The sequence below is a fragment of the Natrix helvetica genome (genome assembly GCF_964273705.1).
Source record: "Natrix helvetica genome assembly, chromosome: 4".
Classification (NCBI taxonomy): Eukaryota; Metazoa; Chordata; class Lepidosauria; order Squamata; family Natricidae; genus Natrix; species Natrix helvetica.
In genome coordinates, this window is record NC_138550.1 from 91,997,165 (window position 1) to 92,010,207 (window position 13,043).

Genomic DNA, 13,043 nt, shown 5'->3' on the forward strand with positions numbered 1-13,043 from the left:
GGAGGTCTCTTCTGGCACAACAGGCTTGTACACTCAAGCTGTTCATCAGGAATAAGAGCAACATTAGTGTCTATGAGTTGTGGCCTGCAAAACTCCATATATCAAATATAGGGCAAAACTAGTTTTCTGCAATTCTTTGAAAACGTTTCACTTTTCATCCAAGAATGAGAATGAAAAGTCAAACATCTTCAAAGAATAACAAGTCTAGTTGCTTCTTGAAAAAAAAAGCATCTTTGGGACAACTATGACCTGGATGACTGAAAATCTCCATAGACATTTACTTTTTTCTAAGTGTCTATTTGCTTCCATCTAATAGTATTCATACTAATCATTCACCTTCCTTGTTTTGTCAGTTTTCTTACTTTTGTCCGTTTGTGGACATTGTGGCTTCACTGGTGCCTTGCACGATAGCTACCATCCTGCCTAGTGCATTGAGCAGCATTTATACTAGATCGTGAGTTTTCCTTCTTTTCTTTAGCTATGCCTATTGATATATACAAAAGGATTTTTTTGGGGGGGGGCGAGGTAAGAGTCCTTTTACAGGCTGACTTATAGATTTGATTGTAGAACTAACATTTGGCATGCATAATAAATTGCACTAAACTTAAAAGAAAAATAGAAAAAAGGACTAAAATGAGAAGGAAGGAAGAAAGGAAGGGAAATAGAGACAGAGAAAGAGAGAGGGAGAATGAATAAAACAGACAAAGAAAGAAAGAGAAAGAAAGAAAGAAAGAAAGAAAGAAAGAAAGAAAGAAAGAAAGAAAGGACTTCTAACCATCATCACCACAAATGTAAACAAATTTAGTAAATTTCTCCCCCTCTAAGGTTACAAACATTTATTTCTTCAGACCACATCACATCTCTTATCTATAAACAAATCCATATCAATTGCTAATTTGATGACATTTAGGGTTAACATGCCATTTTTTACATGATTCTCTTCATATCTGTCTCTATTCAGAAACATAGAAATAGATCTCGGAAAGAAATGGCACCGATGTTCACAGCAATTCCACTTACTGTACTTATTCAGAAGAATGACAATCTGAATTTAGGAAAGCCCCAGTGTCCTTCAAAGAAACAAACAAACAAATAAAATCACCCTCTGTTATCATATTCCTGGAAAATTTTAAATAATTCTTCCAATCTGATATGTATAATTTAAAGATAAATGGTTTGGAATGACAGAAACCTAGTCTGCCATTTAGATAACTAAAATATTAAGGCATTTCACTGTTCTGTTCCCCCCTCCCTGCCTTCATGGACAACTGAAACCAATGCCCTTTTCATGTGAATGAAATTTATAATGAAGTATTTTACACTCGTTCCATTAGACAGATTACTAGGAGAAAAAGGGGAAAAAACCCACATTAATATAATTAAGGAGCTAAAGGTTTATTAAGAGAAATAAAATAATAAGGGGCCACATTCATTTCAAATGCCAGCATTGATTGCTTTATAGTTTGCCTCATTCACTCTCATCCTAAAACATGTTTCTCTTGGTTTCACGTTTTTGCTTACAGGTTACAGTTTGAAAGTAACTTACGCATTAGTGCAAACCACAAACAATGAACTTGGTCTGATGAGGATGCCAAGACAATGTTGCACCTCTGTTCCTTTCTTGACTGGTGGGCTGATTGAACCCACGATCTCCATTCATGATCGCTTACTATCTTCGCAGAAACTTTATTGTTCTTTCCATTGCTGTTTCCTTTCTACCTCCCACTCATCCTGCTTTCAGGATAGAAGGGATTCCCGATTATGCTTGCCATCATCAATCACAACATCTACACAAACAAAAGGAACCTGCCAGCCTGTGCCGGTTTGGACTCTTTTGTATCTTTCGGGAATTACGTATATCATCTTGGAAGCCCTCCTGCAAGAGATGTAGAAAACTGAAATGAATTCAGTGCCTCCCGCACTCCCTCTTCCCTTCCTCTCTATTGGCTGATCGCTAAACTGAAGGGGTGGGGAGGAACTGCCTCTAACTACCTTTCTATCCCATTGCTGTATAAGAAGCAGCAGAAGCAGGCAGGAGGCAAGCATTGCATAGATAGCTGAATAGTATTTTTGTTCTGAAACAATTGTTTCAAAAAGCCCAGCAGCAGCAGCTGCAGTAGCAGCAGCTTTAGTTTTATAGATTGAGGCTCTGGGAGATAAAGAGAAGAAAACCACCTTCAGCTGCCTCATGCCGGTGAATACAGGCACTTGTGGAGTTGGCAAAGCAAACATTAATTGTCAAAGACTTGACTGATTTTCTTTTATTTATTTTTTTGCATATCGAACCTGGTTTTTTTTCTTCTGACATTCACTTTCTGCTTCTTGGAATGGCGTGTAAAAATCCCTAACCACTGAAAATCCCAGGGTGCCAGTCAAAAAGGGACACTTGGAACGCGTGGAATTAATCTGCAAGCTGCAAGTTGCCCAAGCAAGGTGAAGAACTTGTAAGAATGAATTTCACTTACCGTTATGGAGTTCATCGGCCTCTTCATGCATGGAACCACAGCCATGGACCACATCACAGTGACCTGAATAGATCGATGGAAAAAGGCTACTCTTCAGAAGGATGTTATGAGCAACTTTTTGTCTCGCCAGAAGTATTTGTGATCTTAGGCTTTGTCAGTTTGCTCGAGAACGTGTTGGTGATCGCAGCTATAGCCAAGAACAAGAATTTGCACTCCCCAATGTACTTTTTCATTTGCAGCTTAGCGGTGGCCGACTTGCTGGTGAGCATCTCCAATGGATCAGAAACCATCGTCATCACCTGGTTGAACAATACAGAAGTCGACACACACAGTTTTACCGTTAGCATCGACAATATCATTGACTCAGTGATTTGCAGCTCTCTCCTGGCCTCCATTTGCAGTCTGCTTTCCATAGCTGTGGACAGGTATTTCACAATCTTCTATGCTCTCCAGTATCACAACATCATGACAGGGAGGCGTGTCGGTATCATCATCTCCTGCATCTGGGCTGCTTGCACAGTTTCAGGGGTCCTATTCATTATTTATTCTGACAGCAGCGTTGTCATCATTTGCCTCATCGCCATGTTCTTCACCATGTTAGTCCTCATGGCATCTCTCTACGTCCACATGTTCATGTTAGCCCGTCTGCACATGAAAAAGATTGCAATTCTCCCAGGCACCGGCTCAATTCGGCAAGGGGCCAATATGAAGGGCGCCATCACTCTGACCATCTTGATTGGAGTCTTTGTAGTGTGCTGGGCCCCACTCTTCCTCCACTTGCTTTTCTACATTTCATGCCCTCACAATCCCTACTGTATCTGTTTTATGTCCCATTTTCACCTGTACCTCATTCTAATCATGTGTAACTCCATTATCGACCCACTTATCTACGCTTTCCGAAGCCAAGAGCTGAGGAAAACCTTCAGAGAGATTATGTGCTGCTGTAGCCTGAGAGAGTCATGCGATTTCTCAGGAAAATATTGAACGCATCTGAAGAAGCTATTGCAGAAAGGCAATTGCCTCATAAATTGATGTCTCCTCTAGTGCTGCAGAGCATCTGGCTTCACTTGTCACAAGAAATATATTTTGAACAGTATTTGGTACATGAATGTTTGTTTCTGTTCTAAGCTTACAAACTACATATGTAATCATTTCAAGGCTGAAGTGATCCTAGTGGTGTTTAGCAACGACTCAAGCAAGCTGCCAGGCATGCAAAAATATTTTCAGAATGATGAGAGAGAATAGTGCAACTGTGTTGGGGAATAGGAACAAAAGTATTACACACAATTAAGTCCTTCACTTTCCTCAGCTATTTATATTTAAAATTTGGGAGCTTGCATTGTCTTGGACTTGTATGTGTATGGTTAAATCAAATTAGACTTTATTAGAGAATTGTGCTTTATGTCACATTTTGCTCAAATGATTGTTTAAAAAAAAACGCATCTTGCATTTTGTTCTTAAGACAATAGACCCAGTGAAGATAAAATGTAACTCAGCTGGAATCCATTGCTGGGGTGGATATGGTCTGTGAAATTGGGAACAGTAGTTGGAAAGGATTTCATGTTTTTGAATATGACAATAAGGGATATATTTGGTATGTACTGTATGTATTTACTTTCTTACTCAATTGAAACAATTTTCTATTAAGTAGTCTAGATAACGTGCAGTTAAAATTCTGTCATTAAATATATAAAATGAATTGCACTGAAAATGTACAAATGTCTAAATGTCTGTTAGGGCAAGAAAAACCCAAGTGTGGGGCACGCAGGCATAGCCTTATTTCTTATCTTTTACTGAAAGAAGCATGAAAAGTGTAAGATCAATTGTTAAAAATCATGTCAAAAGGAATGCATCAAAGAAAGGCAACAATAAAAGTGTGGCTTTAAACACCAAGTAGATGTGGTAAAAATTAAATATTTATCATTGGTTCTGTTTGTTTATGTTTGTTTATTGGATTTATATGCCACCCTTCTCCCAAAGGACTCAGGGCGGTGTACAACATAAAAAAACCAGATATTACAAAAGTTAAAAAGGAAATTAAATAAAGTATCCAAAAACAAATCCAATTAATATGAACAATAAAAATTTAAAAATTAGGTTAAAATTAACAATTAAATGAATCATTTATTTTAGTCTGTTCAGGTCAGGCTGGCTTGCTGGAAAAGGTGCGTTGAAAGGACTGGAGGTCGGGGATTATGCAAAGGTCCGGGGGCAGCTCATTCCAGAGGGAAGGCACTCCCACAGAGAAGGTCTCCCCCTGGGGGGTCACTAGCTGACACTGTCTGGCTGATAGCACCCTGAGGAGGCCAACTCTGTGGGATCGCACTGGACGGTGGGAGGCTACTGGTGGCAGTAGGTGGTCTCGCAGGTACCCTGGGCATAACCATGGAGCGCTTTAAAGGTCATGATCAGTATCTTGAATCGCACCTGGAGAACAACCGACAACCAGGGGTGTAACATGGGAGCACCTAGGTACCCCCATGATAACCCGCACAACCGTATTCTGGACCAGCTGAAGCCTCCGGGTGCTCTTCAAGAGCAGCTCTATGTAGAGAGTGTTGTAGTAGTCCAGGCGAGAAAGGACGAGGGCATGAGTGACTGTGCACAGAGCATCCTGATCCAGGAAGGGGCGCACCTGGTAAGGTGAACCTGGTAAAAGGCCCCCCTGGTCACGGCCATCAGGTGTTCTTCTAAAGTGAGCCACAAATCCAGGGGGCCTCCCAGATTGTGGGCCCTCTCTGAGGGGGCTAAAATTTCTCCCCCTATCATCAAAGATGGAACAAGATGCACAAATCGGGATGACGGAAACCACAGCCACTCAGTCTTGGAAGGATTGAGCTTGAGCCTGTTCTTCCCCATCTAGATCCGCACATCCTCCAGGCATCGGGACATCATGTTGAGGGCATCATTTGGGTGACTTATGGTAGAGATGAAAAGTTGGGTATCATCAGCATATTGATGATACTGTACCCCAAAACCACGGATGATCTCGCCCAGCAGTTTCAAATATATGTTGAACAGGAGGGGTGAGAGAAACGACCCCTGGGGCACCCCACAAGTGACACACTTTGGGGTCGATCCCTGTCCTCCAGTCAACACAAACTGCGACTGATCCGACAGGTAGGAGGATGGTATCGAAAGCCGCCGAGAGCTCTAATAGGACCAGGAAAGAGGAGCAGCCCCTGTCCTGGGCCCACCAGAGATCATCAACCAACATGACCAAAGCCGTTTCCTGCTGTACCCGGGCCTGAAACCCGACTGAAACGGATCCAGGTAGGCAGCTTCATCCAGGTATTGGGGAAGCTGATGTGCTACCACACTCTCGACAACCTTCACTACAAAGCGAAGATGGGAGACTGGATGATAGTTGGCTAAAGACGCTGGGTCCAGGGAAGGCCTCTTAAGGAGGGAAGCCGAAACTAACCAAGAGGAACACGGGTCCAGCACACAAGTGCAGCACTGAGTCTCCCCATAATCCTGTCCATGCCCTCGGGGGTCACAAGGCCAAACTCATTCCAGATAGTCTCCACAAGATTCATCCCCGTCGACTCACCCGAATCTACCCAGTCAGAGTCCAAGCCTGTCCGGATCTGAGCAATTTTATCCTGCAGATATTGAACAAATTATTCAGCCCTACCCTGCAAGGTGCCTTTCCCAGTTCCTTGGTTAAGTAAGGAGCAGGTCCCCCTAAACAGGGCAGCTGGGCAGTTATCTGCGGATGCAATGAGAGCGGAAAAATGTTGCCGTTTTGCCGCTTTTATCACCATTAAGTAGGATTTAATATGAATTTTTACTAGTGTTTGATCAGATTTGGACTGTCTGGCCTTCCAACCACTCAATAGGCATCTTTTCTGGCATTTCATCTCCCGGAGCTCCTCGGTAAACCAGGGAGCTACCCAGGATCGACACCTGGTCAGAAGCTGCAAAGTCACAATGAGATCCAAGGCCCCAGTGGCCGCCCTATCCCAGGCTTCCACTAGGGCTTCGGTCGAGCTGTGAGCAAGGGATTCATGAAAAGTCACAAGCTCCATCAGGAACCTTTCAGGGTTCATCAGGTGCCTGGGGCAGAACCATCTAGTCGGTTCTGCCTCCCTGCAGCGAGGGGTAGCAGTATGGAAGTCAAGCCTGATGAGGAAATGATCAGACCATGACAAGGGTTGAATAGAAATATTCCCTAAATCTAGATCATTCATCCACTGCCCAGGGACAAAAATCAGGTCGAGCATGTGTCCCCTGTTATGGGTGTGTTCTTGAATTAATTGAGTTAGGTCCATAGCCATCATGGAAGTCATGAACTCCCGAGCTGACTTGGATGTCTCGTCAATGGAAGGCAGATTGAAATCCCCCAGGACCATGAGCCTGGGGAAATCAACTGCCAATCCGGGTAACACATGTAGCAGCTCCGGCAGGGCTGATGAAATGTAGCAGCGAAACAGGTAAGTAACAAAAAGGCCTACCTAAACTCCAAGGCCCCATTTCACAAAAAGGGACTCATACCCACCTATCTGAGGCATAGTGACTTCCTGAGGTCCGAGACTTTCCTTAATAACCACCACCACCACCCTATCCCTGCCCTGGGCTCTCAGCTGGTGAAATGCCCGGAAGCCTGGTGGGCATAATTCTCTAAGGGGAACATCCACCTCATGGCCCAACCAGGTCTCTGTAATGCACGCCAAGTCCACTCTACCCTCTTGTATGAGGTCATAAATGAGGGGAGCCTTATGTACCACAGACCTGGCATTAAATGACACCAGCCGGAGACCAGGGTCCTGTGATCCCAAGCACCCAGGGGTACAAGAAGGGCGATGAGGGTAGGAATGCGTGATCGCTCTTAAACAGTGAACCCACATCCCCCGAACATAATTTGGGCCCTCAGCCCCCACCATATCTGCCTCTCCCACAAACAGTAGAGATGGTGAATCCCCCAATGGAATGGCTTAATCTCTCCTCCAGAATCCCAACCCTTTCCAGCACTCCCGACCCACGCCCATTAGTTAGCTCTGTCCTGTGCCCTGGCAAACTCCCCCTTAAGCCTGTCTGAGCCATCCGAATCAAACCCCCCTGCCCCCCCCCTTAAAATTTGATTTAAAAACCCCTGTAAGAAACCCCTAAGAAGTCTCTTCTTCTCATGTTATAGAACACAAACTAATTCAACTTTGATACCTCTTCATCAATATCAACAAACAATCAGTATGACTGAGGAAACAACTTCTGGAAAATTGTTTGAATGGTTGTTATGCTATTATATTATTATGATTCATTTGACAGTCGAATGTTTAGACTGAATTTGGTGCTGTTATCTGCCTATCTGATCCTTCCCAAGGATCTAGTCTAGGCTTATATTGTTATTTGATGGTATTAAAATTATTGTCACACATGCAAGATGTTTGAAGTAAAAGCTACATTTTACACTTGACTTTGTCAATGCCAATTGTTATTATTATTGGTAGTAGTAATACAATTACCCCCCATTCCCACCCCAATTGTGGAGAGATACTACTTTCGCCTCAGGAACAACAACCAAAAAATATTTTACTTTTGTGGGGGAGGGAGTGTAATTAGTGCTGAGATTCAGTCAGTTCACACCACTTCAGGAGACCCGGTTGTTAACTTTCTGAACTGTTTGGTGAACTGGTTGTTGGAAGAAATCATTAGGACAGAGAATCGGTTGTTAAATGAGTGTAATCCTCATTGTTGAGATGGTAAAGTCTTGTACTTATCTGAGCATCCAAGAGATGCAGCTAAACATCGAGTCTTTTACTAGACAATAATCCTCTACCAGTTTAGAACCATCCTTGATGCTTACGCTTCAGTTAAATCCAAAACCATCTAAATTTTTGGAAAGTTAGCAAATAAAGTCTCATTCCGCACCTCACACCAATGACCTTCCTGTTGAAGAGTTTTTTCCTCCACAAAGCAGTAACTAAATAAAATAGCAAGCTGCAAGGAACAGTCATACATGCAAGAATAGTAATAATAATAATAATAATATGCTTATACTAAACCAATACTGTTTAAGAGAATTAACAGCTGATGTAAAAGTCATACCAAAATTAATTCATTTCAAAAACATTGGTGTCAACTCGACAAAACATTATATATTGTTTAAATAACCAGCACCTAAATAAATAAATAAATAAATAAATAAGGTTGTGTTTGTTCAGTCTTATTGAGTCAAATTCTTTTCAATCAATTCTAAACTCCATTTCTTTCTGTACCACTCAGCAAGAGTAGAAACATTATTATTTTCTATTTAAAAGCAACTCCTACATGTGCTCCAATCAATAAACTGCTGGTATATCAAATTTGCCACCTTTAAGGTTACTACAGGTCACTCATGGAGGGTTGAGGAGGAGCTGAGATGGAAGAACCAGAGTTTCTAATCTTTTATTTATTCACACCAGCTGAGCAAGAGAGATACAACTTTAATTTGGACATATCACTTAATTTCTACCTGTTGATACAAGTGGGAGATAAATTTATATCCCTACAGATACAGAAATTTATATTTAGATTATATTTATATCCCATGCAATATCTTTTGTTTTACGGTTTTCCAAAATGTCAACTGAGCATTCTTCTAAACTTAGTGCTGTTCAATCCTTCTCCAAAATAAGCCTGTCATGAACTGAGAAACCATACAAAATGAAGAGTTGTTGAAAAAAAACTCCCATCACTAGGAAGTGCGACAGTTTGAGGTATCTAATTCCAGAAGCCCATTCAGTTAAAGCATTTATAGATAGATTTTTAAGGTTTTTTTAAAAAAATTATAGTATTGCAAGAGTCTCTATGAATAATTTATCATATCAGGAACACAAGGTTCTGTGCATGTTCCCTCGTACCCACTCTGTGTCACCCTGTGAAATGATTTTTATTCATACTTCGATTGTGATCTGAAAAATATAACACTCCTATAATCTTCAATTTCTGGGAACACTGATGTGTTAGATTTTGAGTTTTTAATTATCTCTGCATTTGATAGATCTTTCAAACTCAAAACCTACTTAAAGCAGCGAAATGCTGTTTTAACTGGATATTGATATTGATGCAAAAGTTTGCAAATGGTAATTGCAGTATACAATACAATAGTACAGTTGGAAGGGACCTTGGAGGTCTTCTAAACCAACCCCCTGCCTAGGGAGGAAACCCTATACTGTTTCAGACAGATGGCTATCCAACATCTTCTTAAAGACTTCCAGTGTTGGGGCATTCACAACTTCTGGAGGCAAGCTGTTCCACTGATTAATTGTTCTAACTGTCAGGAAATTTATCCTCAGTTTTAAGTTGCTTCTCTCCTTGATTAGCTTCCACCCATTGCTTCTTGTTCTACCCTCAGGTGCCTTGGAGAATAGTTTGACTCCCTCTTCTTTGTGGCAACCCCTGAGATATTGGAACAATGCTATCATGTCTCCCCTAGTCCTTCTTTTCATTAAACTAGACATACCCAGTTCCTGCAACCGTTCTTCATATGTTTTAGTCTCCAGTCGCCTAATCATCTTTGTTGCTCTTCTCTGCACTCTTTCTAGAGTCCCCACATCTTTTCTACATGTTCAGATATCTCATCATAAGAGAATAGAAAATGGGTGGGCATTATATGTATGATCACATTTAAAAATTTCAAAGTATATTACTCAATAAATGTACAAGACTTTGCAGAATAGTACATGGAAATGAACACATTTGGGGTGTTGTATTTTATACTGATTAAAAGTAAAATTAATTAATACTTGAATATCACAAAGGTGCTTTTTCGAAAGGCAACTGGACTTTCTCTGCTTTACCTTGAGGACATTTTGCTTCTCCTCCAAGAAGTTTCTTCAGCTCTTCATTGAAGCTTCTCTTCAGAACACATCTGCCTTTTGAAAATGCACCTTTGGGACAACCATGATTTTTGGATGACAGAATATTTAAAGACACAATACATGAATAAAATTATCCCCCTTTCCAAAGCCACATCCAAAGATTTTTTTAAGGTTGTGTTTCGGATATGATGAGGGAATAGCTAAACTTTCTATATCATGAAATCATTTGATATATCTATAATAACTGAAGGCGTGTCAGATGGTTTCAGAGTGCATTTCCCAGTCTTTTCAAAATAACTCTGAGTGCTAGCATGGAAGGAAAAATGGCTTTTTTCTTGCAATCACTTCAAATCATCCATTTCTCTTACAAAACATTAATAAAAAAAGAAGGTGCAATTGGACTTTTTCAAGTCATCACAGTAATCAGGATCAAGTCTTATTCTGCTCCTAGAAGCTCAAATGTTTTATTAATCTAGGTAATGTTCTGACCCATACAGATTTATGAAACCATCTGTGTTGCAGTTCAGTGCAGTAGATGTTGGGAAGAGGCAGAGAGCAAATAAAACTATTATTATTTGCTTTCTCCCTGGGGTTTGTTGTAAAGAAACCACTCAAAGATTTAAAAAGTATTCATTCTCCTTGTAGCAGCATGACCTAAAACAATAAAGTAGCGACATCTTCTTCCATTTTGTCCTTTTTTGGAACCTTCCAAAACCATGCCATCAAAATTTGTCAGGGAACTATTTCAAAAGTCAGTGATTTTTTTTTGAAGACTTTTGTCAAGAAACAAAACAAAATAAATATTAAGATTAGGACAAAAATACACTGAAACTTCTAATCCTGCCCACTGCTTTTTAAAAAAAAAAACCAAGGACATCCACTGGCATGAATGGTATCTATCATGGCCCTGAACTATATAGAAAATAGCAGTGTGTTGGTAAGAGTTTAAGCATCTTTATGGTGATAGCTGAGCACATTTTCTTGCCTTATAGTATGGATAATATTACTAATTAAAATACCATTTGTTGGCATATCTGTTAAAATATATAAGAATGAATTATAAACAGTTTTTCGAATGTTATATAGCAGTAATGGCGAACCTTTTTTGGCTCGCGTGCCACAAGTGGGGGGAGCGCAGGGGGGTCGAGTGCGGGCGTGCCGCACCCATAATGCAACGCCCCCCCAGTGCGCATGCGCGCAAAACGCATGACCCCCCCATTTTTACATGTTTTTTTTTGCCCTCCCCATGCTCCAGGGGCTTTATATGAGCCTGGGGAAGGCGAAAAGAGCCTCCCCCGCCCCCCCGGAGGCCCTCCAGAGGCTTCAGGGACTGTCCAGAGGCTTCCCTGAAGCCTTCGGAATGCTTAAAACCACCCTCCGAGCAAACCGGAGTTGCTCGGAGGGTGGTTTTAAGCGCTCCGAAGGCATCAGGGAAGCCTCGGACGGTCCCTGAAGCCTTCGGAGCGCTTAAAACCACCCTCCGAGCAAACCGGAGGGTGGTTTTAAGCGTTCCGAAGGCTTCAAGGACGGTCCCTGAAGCCTCCGGAGGGCCTCCGGGGGGGCGGGGGAGGCTCTTTTCGCCCTCCCCAGGCTCCTATAAAGCCTCTGGAGCCTGGGGAAGGCGAAAAATAGCTTTTAAAAAGGTGAACTCAGCTGGCCAACGCGCGCATGCGTGCTGGCCAGCTGACAGGGCAGCGCCTCGCGTGCCCTGACAAATGGCTCCGCGTGCCACTTGTGGCACGCGTGCCATAGGTTCGCCATCACGGTTATATAGAATCTACCTTCCCTTATGGTGTAAAAAGAAAAAGATGTACAAAGTTTTTCATCACTACTCCTCCGCTTTTAGAGAAGGATGAAAATGTCTTTATTTATATACAGTGTATATACCCTGTGTGATATTTTCAGCCATACTGACTGCCAGGAGATATTATGATACAGCGTTCCTGCTAACGTGGAATCACCTAAGATTAATCCGCTCTTATTGCATCCTCAGATAACCGCCCTGCCGCCCTGTTTCGGGTGACCCGCTCCCTCTTGTTTGAGGGACCGTGGGAAGCCCCTTTACAGGGCAGAGCAGAGGAGTTTGGGAAATATCTACAGGACAAAGTCGCTCAAATCCGGGTGGGAAGGGCCCCTTTCAGTAGTCCAGTTGAGACGCCCGTGGTGAGTCTTGAGGGACCGCTTTGGGAGGAGTTTGACTCGGTTGCCATCGAGGATTTGGACAGGTTGCATGGACGTCTGCGACCTACCACATGTTTATTGGACCCGTGTCCCTCCTGGCTTGTACTGGCATCCTGGGAGGTTACGCATGACTGGCTCCTGGGCCTAGTGAACGCTTCGCTGGGTGAGGGGTTTCTACCGGCCACCTTGAAAGAGGCGGTGGTGAGGCCACTGCTCAAGAAGCCTTCCCTGGACCCAACGGATCTAGTCAATTATCGTCCAGTCTCCAACCTTCCTTTTTTAGCGAAGGTTGTAGAGAGTGTGGTGGTACAACAGTTCCCACGTCACCTGGAAGAGAATGATTATCTAGACCCGCGCCAGTCCGGCTTCCGACCCGGGCACAGCACGGAGACGGCCTTGGTCGCATTGGTTGATGATCTCTGGAGGGCCAGAGATAGGGGCTGTTCCTCTATCCTGGTCCTATTAGATCTCTCGGCGGTGTTCGATACCATCGACTATGGTATCCTGTTGCACCGGCTAGAGGGGCTGGGAGTCAGGGGCACCGTTTTACGGTGGTTTGGCTCCTACCTCTCCGACCGGACGCAACGTGTGTTGG

The 13,043-nt window shown here is 42.7% G+C and overlaps 1 protein-coding gene across 1 annotated transcript; it reads left to right on the forward strand.

Annotated features, from left to right (window-relative positions):
* The first annotated feature begins 354 nt into the window (after positions 1-354).
* MC4R (melanocortin 4 receptor) lies at positions 355-4,363 on the forward strand. Its single transcript, XM_081953292.1, has 2 exons — positions 355-454; positions 1,524-4,363. Exon 2 carries the CDS (start codon positions 2,451-2,453, stop codon positions 3,447-3,449), a length of 999 nt encoding a protein of 332 aa, XP_081809418.1. The 5' UTR covers positions 355-454; positions 1,524-2,450; the 3' UTR covers positions 3,450-4,363.
* Positions 4,364-13,043: the final 8,680 nt, after the last annotated feature.

Excerpts from the sequence above, each read along its gene's own strand:
- MC4R (XM_081953292.1), top strand. The coding sequence starts at position 2,451 with ATGAATTTCACTTACCGTTATGGAGTTCATCGGCCTCTTCATGCATGG.